The sequence below is a fragment of the Leucoraja erinacea genome, chromosome 5 (genome assembly GCF_028641065.1).
Source record: "Leucoraja erinacea ecotype New England chromosome 5, Leri_hhj_1, whole genome shotgun sequence".
Classification (NCBI taxonomy): domain Eukaryota; kingdom Metazoa; phylum Chordata; class Chondrichthyes; order Rajiformes; family Rajidae; genus Leucoraja; species Leucoraja erinaceus.
This window is the reverse complement of record NC_073381.1, coordinates 42,242,742-42,256,712: the sequence shown is the minus strand read 5'-3', so window position 1 is coordinate 42,256,712 and position 13,971 is coordinate 42,242,742. Positions and strand designations below refer to the sequence as shown.

At 41.5% G+C, this 13,971-nt stretch overlaps 1 protein-coding gene across 5 annotated transcripts in view; it reads right to left on the bottom strand.

Annotated features, from left to right (window-relative positions):
- The window catches only part of otofa (otoferlin a), a 255,023-nt gene that overhangs the window by 136,832 nt on the left and 104,220 nt on the right, over positions 1–13,971 (bottom strand). For all 5 annotated transcript variants that reach the window (XM_055635427.1, XM_055635423.1, XM_055635424.1 and 2 more), the window contains exon 5: positions 4,757–4,968. In XM_055635427.1, the coding sequence (XP_055491402.1) occupies positions 4,757–4,968 (212 nt within the window). The remainder of the gene's footprint in view (positions 1–4,756; positions 4,969–13,971) is intronic.

The following is a 13,971-nucleotide window of genomic DNA, read 5'->3' as shown; positions in this document are numbered from 1 at the left end:
ATTCTTGCTTGCTGAAGCACAACAGAATATTGTAAGCAAAAATACAGAACAGTTCAGTTCAATATACACATAAATAAGCAGATAAAGTGCAAAAGGCTGTTACAGTTCACAGTCTGTTTGTTGGCGAGTTTAATAGCCTGATGGCTGTGGGGAAGAAGCTGATCCTGAACCTGGATGCGACAGTTCTCAGGCTCCTGTATCTTCAGCCCGATGGTAGCGAGGAGATGAGTGCGTGGCCAGGATGGTGTGGGTCCTTGATGATGCTGGCAGCCTTTTTGAGGCAGCGACTGTGATAGATCCCTTCGATGGTGGGGAGGTCAGAGCCGATGATGGACTGGGCAGTGGTCACAACTTTCTGCATCCTTTTCTGCTCCTGGATGCTCAAGTTGCCGAACCAAGCCGCGATGCAACCAGCCAGCATGCTCTCTACTGTGCACCTGTGGAAGTTCGAGAGAGTCCTCTTTGACAAACCAACTCTCTGTAATCTTCTCAGGAAGTAGAGGCGCTGATGTGCTTTCTTGGAAGCAGAACAGCCATTTTTCTCAATGGCGCAGTGTCTTATTTTACAAACTCCCCCAATGAATAACATTTTGATTGCACATTGCAAATTTATCAAAAACTCATTAAATTTAAATTTGTTAGGAATGTTATTTTCTTGACTTCATGTTGAATTCTATTTTTGAAAAGCCTGTGTGCCTATATAAAAGTGGTTGGTGTATGTATACATAGGCACAGAAGAATAACAACGTTTTATGTGAATATAAAAACTTATTTACTTTCAAAGACAACATAACCCCTACTTCATGAGAAATTTTATGTTTCCCATTATTATAATTTTACATTGAATGTGGGCTCCACTGTAAATATTAATTTTGTTCTCTTCCTCCCTGTGGTGCTGCTGCTTCTACTCAGTAATTTGTTGGTAATCTGGTGGGAGCATCATATCCAAATTGATTACATCAGTTGAAGGCCCATTACCGCTTTCTCAGGGCAAATTTTGAGTCAATGCCTTGTAGATGCTTTCTGATTTCTGAGAATGTAAATTATATAGTTTAACTTCCCGAAGCTATATTCACAGCACAACTATACTCAATTTAAATAGTGCACAAAGATAATTCATTTGAGCAATACTGCAGGCACATGTTTTAACTACATTAAAGTAGCAAGTTGAGATTGGATTGCGCAAGAGGAAAATTTCTCAAAGGTTTTGTTGGAGGATCTGGTTTTACGTATCAAAGTGCAATTCTGTCCTGAAAGATGACAATTTTTGGGAAACTGACCTTTTATTTGTGCTGATACAAAGCAGAACAGCAAACAATATAGTTTTTGAAGTGTACAAGGAGGAAGCCCCTTCAAAACTAAACAATGAATATTATCAGCAGGAAGTCTGTGAGAAATGAGTGAATGATATTATAAGAAGACGGGAACTAACATTGTTGTAATTACTGAAGTTATCGGGGTTAATGACTATTTCCATTGACGTTCAGTTGGTTTTCTTACTGTGCTAGGTTCATTAAATCCACCAACGCAGTTTCACTGTTGATGTAAATGGCACTTAATGGTTTAAGCAATAATATTTTTGTAACTGCAGCGCAAACAGGAAAACCAGTTCAAAAAGCTGGCAGTCTGTTTTCATGTTTGTCTCCAATTCTTTCTTTGTCTGCTTCACAAGATGTTAACTTCTGTTGGCACCCGTTTCCAGAGTCCCATTTATCCTTCAGCACTGTAAGCAGGCAAACATTTTCCATGCTGGAGAGACTGACGATGAATACCAATTACCCATTCTTACATGAGAAATACCGAGTGGGTTTGTACCCAATCTCCATTCATTTTCCAGCTCTCCACAGGCTTCTGTTTGATTTACATGGCCGATTTATAAAAACAGTTGAAATCAATACAAAAAACTCAGGGTACATTCTCTTGATGGGATACTAATCTTATATTAAATATGTTGTACCATGTCAAAAGCTAAACATTTCTTGCCTATCACATTACATTCCCTGCTCCACATTACCACAATCTGTGACCCAGATGAAATGCCTACTCTTTATTAGCTTTTCAAAGCAGTTTTATATTTTTCTACTTCTTCCCATTAACAACTCAAATTCTCTTTGATTTCACCTATGCAACCTCCTGTGATTAGATACTCCATATTATTCATGCCAAACCACACTTGAACAATGAATAATCATTAAGGTAGGCTAGACAGCAGGGCGAAGGTTGCAAACGCCAATAAGATCAACAAACTCATCAGGAAGGCTGGCTCCGTCCTGGGGGAGGAGATAGACTCAGAGGAGGTGATCTTGAAGGGGAGGATGCTCCTCAAATTGTGGAGCATTCTCGACAATACAGCTCACCCCCTCCATGACACACTGACCTGAGGAGTACTTTCAGCAACAGACTGGTTCCACCAAGATGCAGGACAGAAGGTCACAGGAGATCCTTCTTCCCTGTCACTATCAAACTTTATAACTCCTCCCCCTTCTGTTGTGGGGTAGACTAAGACCGATTCCCCTCCCTCCCCTCCCCAATCTTTGCACGTCCCCCAAGCCATTCCACTCATCCCTTTAATTTCATGTTTCATGTATTTTGTGTTTGTATGATTGTTGGCAGATCAATTTCCCTCCTGGGATAAATAAAGTTCCATAGTGTCGTATCGTATCAATACAGCAAAATTCGATACTTTTGGCACAATTTTATTCTGCATCAGTTTCTGGCCTCTGCTCTTTGTTTTATTATAACGTGCAAAGGGACGACGTATTTTTTAACTGAAGCACATAAAAAAATGTTCACCTTCAATAACTAAGATTTCCTTACGAACAGCAAAAGGGTTGTTCAACTAATCTGTCACAGATCAATAAAGGTGATCATCAATAAAATATTTCCAGGGATGGTGACATTGATTGAAGTAATTGGTCCACATTCACCAGGGATCTCCATTATGCTTGAAATCACAGTTTAATAAGGATTGGTTGTGACTTTTGTTTTATCCAAAAGGTTTGTAAGCCATTAATATATGACTAAAAGCAGCAAAGTTAATGTCTATCCTTACCTTTCACTTTCATGGAACAAAACAGGAAAGGGAACACACATTTATTTTGTAAATATTAGAGAGTTGAATATTTTGTTAAACATATCTGGCAAAACAATAAAATGCCTGAAAAGTGAAAATAAAACTGAAATGATTCAGTGACATAAAGATGCAGGAAGCAGAGCCACTATTTCATAGCTCGGGTGACTTGGGTTCAATTGTTTTTAAACTTAAGGGCCTGTCCCACTTGGCGATTTTTTCAGCGACTGCCGGCATTATTGACTGGTGTACCAGGTCACTGAAAAATATGCGGCGTGACACGGCGTGATGCAGCAGTGATGCGGCGAGATGACGTATGACATGCGGTGTTTTTTCAAAGTGTCGCAACATTTTTTTTGTAGCCGCTGGATTTTGAAATGTTCAAAAACTTTTGACACTGATGTGACGCCGGCAGTCACCAAAAAAAATCACCAAGTGGGACAGACCCTTTAGAGACACAACATGGAAACAAGCCCTTCGACTCATCGAGTCCACGCCGACTTGATGAGCCGTTCCTATATTATCTCACTTTCACATCCACTTGCTACATACTAGGGGTAATTTACAGCAGCCAATTGACCTACAAATCAGCACATCTTTGGGATGAAGGGGGAAACAGGAGCACTTAGAGGAAACCCAAAATGTCACAGGGAGAATGTGCAAACTCCACATAGACAGCACCCGAGGTCAGGATCAAACCCAGGTCTCTGGTGTTTTGAGGCAGCAGCTCTACTGGCAGTGACACCCCAAACTGGGCCACTGTGCCACATGCAATCTTGATGTCTCGTATCATCTGTGTGCCATTTGTACGTTATTCCTGTGACCACACAAGAATCTTCTTGGTGCCCTGGTTTCCTCCCACTTCCCAAAGTCCCAGATCCTCAAGTCATTGTAAATCATCTCTCAACTCTTTCCACCTTAATGGCTACACACAGTACCACAACAGATGAAGGCCAGGATGTCAGACGCCTTTGTCACAATGCTCTCTACTGGTAACATCATTTTCAAGCAACTACAGTGTGTATTGTTTTCTCAGATCCCTCAGCGCTACAACACTTCCCAGTGCCCTACCATTCACCGTGAAGGTCCTGTTTGATTTGACATCTCAAAATGCAACACCTCACACTTAAATTAATTAAACTTTTAGTATAATCCGCACATAAATCACTCCTTTTACATGCTAAACTAAATCACTAACGTAGATGACAAACAACAATGCAACCAGCACTGATCCCTGAGGTACACCACTAGCATAGATCTGCTTTCTGACAAAGAGCCATCCACCATCACCTCTGCAACTCACCAGGAAGCCAATACTGTATCCAGTTAGCCAGCTCTCCCAGGGTTCCATGCGATCTAACTTCCCAGAGCAACTTACCAAGTGGGGCAATATTGAAGATCTTGCTGAAGTCCATATAGGCTATGTTTACAGTCCTGTTCTCATAATATTCTTGGTTATAGAGTCATACAACGTGAAAACATGCCCTTTGGCCGACTTGCCCAAGCTGACAAACAGCAAAAGGCCCAGCACCGAACCCTGAGGCACAGCACTAGTCACAGACCTCCAGTCGAAAAAACAACTTTCCACTATTACCCTCTGCTTCCTTCCATGAAGTCAATTGCTTCTTCAAATTACTCCATCAAATTGTGAAGCGCCATCTCCAATGCAAATAATTGTTCACTTACTTTTTCCTTTCCCCCACAAAGTTTTGGTAGGATCGCCCTGGTGATGTCCCCGATTCCTGATTCTGTCCACCAGACAGTAAACTGTCTGTTTCAAAAAGAAAGGTGGCCTCATGCTCTGCTTTTAGGCTTGGATTTTCCAAGTAGTCATTTTCATTCCAGACTCCGACAGAACCATCTATTGCCTGGTACTTTATCCCAATGGAGACACAGGTCTAGACAAAAAAAAAAGGAGAACATTAATACTGAGAACTTCTTTTAAAAAAATAATAATTGCCTGCTTAATGCAGACCTAGGCAAGAAGTACAATCGCCAATCAACAAGGATTTTAAGCAGGGTAAATTTGGATTGCCAATCTGTATATAGTTTCACAAACTATAAAGTACATGAAGTACTTCATTTCAGACAATTAACATGTTTTTACTCATGCATAACCATCATTCACTGACTAGCAGGACTGATGTGAACATATGCCTATACACTTCATGCTAAATTGTATTCTTCAGTGTGGGGTCAGCAAAGACTGTTGTGGAATTGATTATTAGAAATTGTTCCAATTTAGAGTAAATAATGTTTATTTCCAATAGCAGAAAATCTTAATCAAGTTCGTCTAGACATGATTTATTAGTATTGTTGGACTTAAACTAAGTTGTATAATTAGGCTTTTCTGTTATAGATTTATGATTACCCTGTATATGGCCACTGCTCTTACTTTGTCGATACCAGTCACTACAACAGTTGCATGAAATTGGATTGGATTGGATTCAATTTATTGTCATTATCTCATAAGAGACAACAAAATGGATTTTCCTTACAGTCAAGTAACATTAAAATTAATAATAAATAAAACATTTTAAAAAAAAAGCACAAATGCAGAAGTCCATGACACAACATAACCCCACAGTGGCACCAAAGTTGAGGAAGGTACCATAGTCCAGCCAGCCTACCCGCCGGTCTTCCCAGATGTTCACCCGTGGTCGGGGCCTCCCGAGCACCCGCAGTCGCCGCCATGGGCGGCCCGATGCTCAGGCTCTTACGCCGGGATGATGGAACCCCGACGCCGAACCTCGAAGGAGAACATCCTCAGCGGCCCGGACCTCCAGATCAGTCACCTCCCACCGGAGTCCGCGGATCCCGAGTCCACAGGCCGAGCCGGGCGGAGTCACAGGACTCCGCAAAGTTGGTCAGCGCCGCCCGCGTTGGATGCTCCGCGAACCACAGCTCCGCGATGTCGGTGCAGCAGGCGCAGCACTCTGGGGCTCCAAACGGCGATCTCTGGTAAGGCATTGCCCGCCCCGTGATGTATCCAACGCTGTGCCGCTGCTGCTGCTGGAGCTCTGGTCGATCCCGGCAGGATAGGCCATGCCAATCCAGTAGGTAGGCTGCTGGGGGGAGGGGGAGGAAGCGACTCAAACAGAATGTGTAAAATTACAGCATAGTGTGATCCGACAAGTAGTAAAAGTAAATAAGCTAATTAATGCAGATCCTCTCCAATTCCACTGAATGGACAAATACTAATTATATACAATGTAATCAAGCACAAATGTGTATAAAGTAGCTTGTGGTGCAGAGGTAAAGGAGCAAACCAGGATGTGTTCAGGTTCATTGGCCCCAACCTTACTTGGGTGATTCCTTGGGGCATGAGACCAGGTCCTCCTTCTGCCTGGTGGGCAAGTGTACATTTGTGTGTGGACGCGTGACCTTGACCTAAATGCTGAGAAAGTAGCTCATCCAAAATCCAGTGCAAAATGCCCAAGGTCTTAGTTTAGGGATGTTTTACGTTTTGAAACCTTTTGAAATTCAAAGTGAAAAGTATGACTGTTTGAAATTGTGAAAGGTAAAGAAAATGCAATTTCTAACAAAGAATGAGCAATGCCTCTGTTTGAAAGGTTAAATTACCATAATGTTCACTTCACCCATGGTTGAAATACTACACAGCATCAAATTAAGGTGAGGTCATATCAATGCCGAGCAGTGGAACAGAATCATAAGAAAGATCTTGCATTTATACCACATATGTCAAAGCAATTTGCCATCAATTAGTCAATTATGAAGTCAAGTCACTGGATAGGTGAGATGAGCAAGGAATAAACAAGGTCAGTTAACAGTTTAAGATATTGGTCTGGTCTGATGAAGAGTCCTGACCCGAAACATCACCTATCCATATTCTCCAGAGGGTATCGCCTTACCTGTTGAGTTACTCTAGCACTTTGTATTTCTTTTTATAAACCAGTATCTGCTGTTCCTTATGTCTAGGGATATTGGTACATTATTGAGGAATAAATATGTCCCGGGTAGAGAATGAACTTCATGTTTGCTTTTTAATGGTTCCATATATATTTGAATCCCATTTTGTGGGCCCTAGTTCATCATGTTATCTGAAATCACCATGTTCATCATTGCAGTCATTATTGGTCCAATGATCCAAAATCTAACCCTACTTTGTATGCCTGAAATCCTGAAATCACAACCTTTAGGCAAGTCCAACAAATGTTTCAAACTAGGGATAAAAATCTCAGGAGCACTGGTTTTGTGCGTCTGTGCATGCCATCGTGAACTCTGACCTACATGCTGATTTGGACCTCAGTTAAATAACATTGAGCCTGAGACAAGAGATGGACACTAGAAGCTGAGGTGTAACTTGTGCATTCAAGTGGATGATAAATTGACTGGCACGCACATAGAATTGTCTGGCAAGTAGAGTCTGTAGTGGTGGCAGAGGGGGCGGGGCGGGTATGTGTGGCAGGGGTGAAAGGCAGGCAATCCATGGGCATGGATCAGATAAATACTTACAATGGAATTTTAATGTGGGTTCTGAAAAAGCAATCCTTTTCTTATTGGGTTAGGGTGAAACATTTCAGTTTTATATTCCCCAGATTGAAGGAGGTCTTTCAAAGATACACTCAATGTCAGGTGTAACTCAGCAGACCAGATTCTAAAAGCTTTGACCACTATTACTGGAAAGTAATTAAGGAAACACATGTTTGTTTTGGGTGGCTGCCCTGTTAATCCTGTTAGATTATGACCAGGTAGGGTTTTGCACTTTTACCATATAACCATATAACCATATAACAATTACAGCAGTCTCGGCCCTACAGTCACAATTGAATTTAATCACAGTTTAAAGCATTGCCCAGCTGCAGAGTTATTGATTGCTTTTTTCAGTGGAGCAAGCAACAATTAGATTTGTAATGTAGGAAAGAACTGCAGGTGCTGATTTAAATCGAAGGTAGACACAAAATGCTGGAGTAACTCAGCGGGTGAGGCAGCATCTCTGGAGAGAATGAATGGGTAATGGGTTGAGACCTTCAGACTGATTAGATTTGTAAGATCTACTGAATCCCACGACAGAAAGCAAAGAACAAATGACACTTAGCTGAGCCAGACACCTTGTGTCACGTTTATTCCAGAAGCCCCATTTAGCCACATTCTCACCAATCATAACCAATAAGGCCAATTAGTGTACCTGACCTTGGAGTTGTTATTGAGCTCTTGTGGCTGGACCTTCTCGTGAGGCTGCTGGTGAGTTGCCAGTGGTGACAGACTGTACGCAAAACCAACGTGGGCCACAGATTTAAATTAATTGGGTTTCAGTCAAGTGTCATACAGAATAGAAACAGGACCTTCAGCTCAACTTGTTCATGCTGACATAGATGCCGTATCTAAGCGAGTCCCATTTGTCCCTCCATGAGTTGGATTATCCACATACTGCTTCAGGAAGCCCTCTTGGATATATCTAACAATTCTGTCCCGTCTAAGCCTTTTGCACCGAGGAGGTTCTAGTATATATTCAGGAAGTTAAAGTCATCCAGTACGACATCTGGTTGTAGAAAGAACTGCAGATGCTGGAAAAATCGAAGGTAGACAAAAATGCTGGTGAAATTCAGCGTGAAAGGCAGCATCTATGGAGCAAAGGAATAGGCGACTTTGTCTATTCCTTCACTCCATCAAGTGCTGCCTCACCCGCTGAGTTTCTCCAGAATTTTTGTATACAGTACGACATCTATGTTCTTTTACATCTTTCTGTAATCTGAATGTACATCTGTTTCGCTATCTCCTGCTAGCTATTAGGTGACATATAGTAAAATCCCATTGCAGTGATACACCATATTTTTTTAGCTCTATCCATATTATCTCAAATTGATTTACCCTCCAGAATGGCCGCTCTGAGTGCCGCTGTAATGCTCCTATCTATACACTGTAAATAACTCGATTGCAATCATGTTTTGTCTTTCTACTGACTGGTTAGCACGCAATGAAAGCTTTTTACTGTACCTTAGTACATGTGACAATAAACTAAACTAAAATTGAGTAGGATCCCACACATTTGAAAGCCTAAATGCCTTCCAGATCTTTTCGAAATCAACAAACATAATTGGTAGTCTCGGGGCTAATGCTGGGAGTGCTTCATTCAAGACCTGTTCTTAATAATACACAAGGTCTTGTAGCAATATTATTTAGAGCTGAGAAGGATGTTGGGAAGTGAGTTTAGCATAGAGGCTATATTTAAAGAATCCAGAAAGCCAAAGAGTAGCTAGTGTTAATATTGTCGATTAGTAACCAGCAGACAGTGGCAGCTGCATGAAACAATTTACTGCACAGATCCAATGAGATCAAAATAATTAACGAGAGACACACATTCATGAGGATTTACAGTGCCCTCCATAATGTTTGGGACAAAGACTCATCATTTATTTATTTGCCTCTGTATTCCACAATTTGAGATTTGTAATAGAAAAAAATCACAAGTGGTTAAAATGCACATTGTCAGATTTTATTAAAGGCCATTTTTATACATTTTGGTTTCACCATGCAGGATTACAGCTGTGTTTATACAGAGTCCCCCCATTTCAGGGCACCATAATGTTTGGGACACATGGCTTCACAGATGTTTGTAATTGCTCAGGTGTGTTTAATTGCCTCCTTAATGCAGGTATAAGAGAGCTCTCAGCACCTAATCTTTCCTCCAGTCTTTCCATCACCTTTAGAAACTTGTATTGCTGTTCATCAACATGAGGATCAAAGTTGTGCCAATGAAAGTCAAAGAAGACATTATGAGACTGAGAAACAAGAATAAAACAAGAAACATCAGCCAAACCTTAGGCTTACCAAAATCAACTGCTTGGAATGTCATTATGAAGAAAGAGAGCACTGGTGAGCTTGCTAATCGCAAAGGGACTGGCAGGCCAAGGAAGACCTCCACAGCTGATGACAGAAGTATTCTCTCTATAATAAACATCCCCAAACACCTGTCCAACAGATCAGAAACACTCTTCAGGGGTCAGGTGTGAGTTTGTCAATGGCCACTGTCCGCAGAAGACTTCATGAACAGAAATACAGAGGCTACACTGCAAGATGTAAACCACTGGCTAACCGCAAAAATAGAATGGCCAGGTTACAGTTTGCCAAGAAGTACTTAAAAGAGCAACCACAGTTCTGGAAAAAGGTCTTGTGGACAGATGAGACAAAGATTAACTTATATCAGAGTGATGGCAAGAGGAAAGTATGGAGGAGAGAAGGAACTGCCCAAAATCCAAAGCATACCATCTCATCTGTGAAACACGGAGGTTATGGCCTGCGCATGTATGGCTGAAGGTACTGGCTCACTTATCTTCATTGATGATACAACAGCTGATGGTAGTAATATAATGAATTCTGAAGTGTATAGACACATCCTATTTGCTCAAGTTCAAACAAATGCCTCAAAACTCATTGGCTGGCAGTTCATTCTACAACAAGATCATGATCCCAAACATGCTGCTAAAGCAACAAAGGAGTTTTTCAAAGTAAAAAAATTGTAAATTCTTGAGTAGCCAAGTCAATCACTCGATCTGAATCCAATTGAGCATGCCTTTTATATGCTGAAGAGAAAACTGAAGGAGACTAGCTCCCAAAACAAGCATAAGCTAAAGATGGCTGCAATACAGACCTGGCAGAGCATCACCAAAGAGAACACCCTGAAATAGCAGATTTCAGGCAGTCATTGGATGCAAAGGATATGCAACAAAATATTAAACATGGCTACTTTAATTTACATGCCATTGCTGTGTCCCAAATATTATGATGCCTTGAAATAGGGGAACTACGGTATGTATAAACACTGCTGTAATTTCTACATAGTGAAACCAAAATGTATAAAAATGGCCTTTATTAAAATCTGACTATGTGTACTTTAAGCACATGTGATTTTTTTTTTCTATTACAAATATCAAATTGTGGAGTGCAGAGGCAAATAAAAAAATGATGGGTCCCAAACATTATGGAGGGCACTGTATCTGATAATGTGGTGAAAACATTTACTCGCCTATCATTCAGGTCATTATGAGTGAAAATTTAATTTAAATTTACTGAGAATTCATGACATTTTGAGTTGAGATTGAACAGCAACCAAGTGCCTTCAAAAGAGATGTTAATCTCAGCTGGAGGCTGACCTCTTACTTTGGTTTGAGATGAAATAGCAATGAGTTCTGGCTGGGCTCACTGGAACACATTCACAGAATTTGATGCTGTTAAACAGCAGTGTTTTTCCCAACCAGCAGTACAATCAAAGAAAATGGCTTGGCATCTGTCTAGATCAGCGTTTTTCAACCTTTTTTATCCTTAACATAGAAACATAGAAATTCGGTGCAGGGGTAGGCCATTCGGCCCTTCGAGCCTGCACCGCCATTCAATATGATCATGGCTGATCATCCAACTCAGTATCCCGTACCTGCCTTCTCTCCATACCCCCTGATCCCCTTAGCCACAAGGGCCACATCTAACTCCCTCTTAAATATAGCCAATGAACTGGCCTCAACTACCCTCTGTGGCAGAGAGTTCCAGAGATTCACCACTCTCTGTATGAAAAAAGTTCTTCTCATCTCGGTTTTAAAGGATTTCCCCCTTATCCTTAAGCTGTGACCCCTTGTCCTGGACTTCCCTAACATCGGGAACAATCTTCCAGCATCTAGCCTGTCCAACCCCTTATGAATTTTGTAAGTTTCTATAAGATCCCCTCTCAATCTCCTAAATTCTAGAGAGTATAAACCAAGTCTATCCAGTCTTTCTTCATAAGACAGTCCTGACATCCCAGGAATCAGTCTGGTGAACCTTCTCTGCACTCCCTCTATGGCAATAATGTCCTTCCTCAGATTTGGAGACCAAAACTGTACGTAATACTCCAGGTGTGGTCTCACCAAGACCCTGTACAACTGCAGTAGAACCTCCCTGCTCCTATACTCAAATCCTTTTGCAATGAAAGCTAACATACCATTCGCTTTCTTTACTGCCTGCTGCACCTGCATGCCTACCTTTAATGACTGGTGTACCATGACACCCAGGTCTCGCTGCATCTCCCCCCTTTCCCAATCGGCCACCATTTAGATAATAGTCTGCTTTCCCGTTTTTGCCACCAAAATGGATAACCTCACATTTATCCACATTATACTGCATCTGCCAAACATTTGCCCACTCACCCAGCCTATCCAAGTCACCTTGCAGTCTCCTAGCATCCTCCTCACAGCTAACACTGCCCCCCAGCTTAGTGTCATCCGCAAACTTGGAGATATTGCCTTCAATTCCCTCATCCAGATCATTAATATATATTGTAACTAGCTGGGGTCCCAGCACTGAGCCTTGCGGTACCCCACTAGTCACTGCCTGCCATTGTGAAAAGGACCCGTTTACTCCTACTCTTTGCTTCCTGTTTGCCAGCCAGTTCTCTATCCACATCAATACTGAACCCCCAATGCCTTATGCTTTAAGTTTGTATACTAATCTCTTATGTGGGACCTTGTCGAAAGCCTTCTGGAAGTCCAGATACACCACATCCACTGGTTCTCCCCTATCCATGCTACTAGTTACATCCTCGAAAAATTCTATGAGATTCGTCAGACATGATTTACCTTTCGTAAATCCATGCTGACTTTGTCCAATGATTTCACCACTTTCCAAATGTGCTGCTATCCCATCTTTAATAACTGACTCTAGCAGTTTCCCCACTACCGATGTTAGACTAACTGGTCTGTAATTCCCCATTTTCTCTCTCCCTCCCTTCTTAAAAAGTGGGGTTACGTTTGCTACCCGCCAATCTTCAGGACTACTCCAGAATCTAAAGAGTTTTGAAAGATTATTACTAATGCATCCACTATTTCTGGAGCTACTTCCTTAAGTACTCTGGGATGCAGCCTATCTGGCCCTGGGGATTTATCGGCCTTTAATCCATTCAATTTACCCAACACCACTTCCCGGCTAACCTGGATTTCACTCAATTCCTCCAACTCCTTTGACCCGCGGTCCCCTGCTATTTCCGGCAAATTATTTATGTCTTCCTTAGTGAAGACGGAACCAAAGTAGTTATTCAATTGGTCCGCCATATCCTTGTTCCCCATGATCAACTCACCAGTTTTCTGACTGCAAGGGACCTACATTTGTGTTAACTAATCTCTTTCTTTTCACATATCTATAAAAACTTTTGCAGTCAGTTTTTATGTTCCCTGCCAGTTTTCTTTCATAATCTATTTTCCCTTTCCTAATTAAGCCCTTTGTCCTCCTCTGCTGGTCTTTGAATTTCTCCCAGTCCTCCGGTATGCTGCTTTTTCTGGCTAATTTGTACGCATCATCCTTAGCTTTGATACTATCCCTGATTTCCCTTGTTATCCATGGATGTACTACCTTCCCTGATTTATTCTTTTGCCAAACTGGTATAAACAATTTTTGTAGTTCATCCACGCAGCCTTTAAATGTCTTCCATTGCATATCCACCGTCAACCCTTTTAGAATTAATTGCCAGTCAATCTTGGCCAATTCACGTCTCATACCCTCAAAGTTACCTTTCTTTAAGTTCAGAACCATTGTTTCTGAATTAACAATGTCACACTCCATCCTAATGAAGAACTCAACCATATTATGGTCACTCTTGCCCAAGGGGGCACGTACAACAAGATTGCTAACTAACCCTTCCTCATTACTCAATACCCAGTCTAAAATAGCCTGCTCTCTCGTTGGTTCCTCTACATGTTGATTTAGATAACTATCCCGCATACATTCCAAGAAATCCTCTTCCTCAGCACCCCTGCCAATTTGATTCACCCAATCTATATGTAGATTGAAGTCACCCATTATAACTGTTTTGCCTTTGTCGCACGCATTTCTAATTTCCTGTTTGATACCATCTCCAACTTCACTACTACTGTTAGGTGGCCTGTACACAACACCCACCAGCGTTTTCTGCCCCTTAG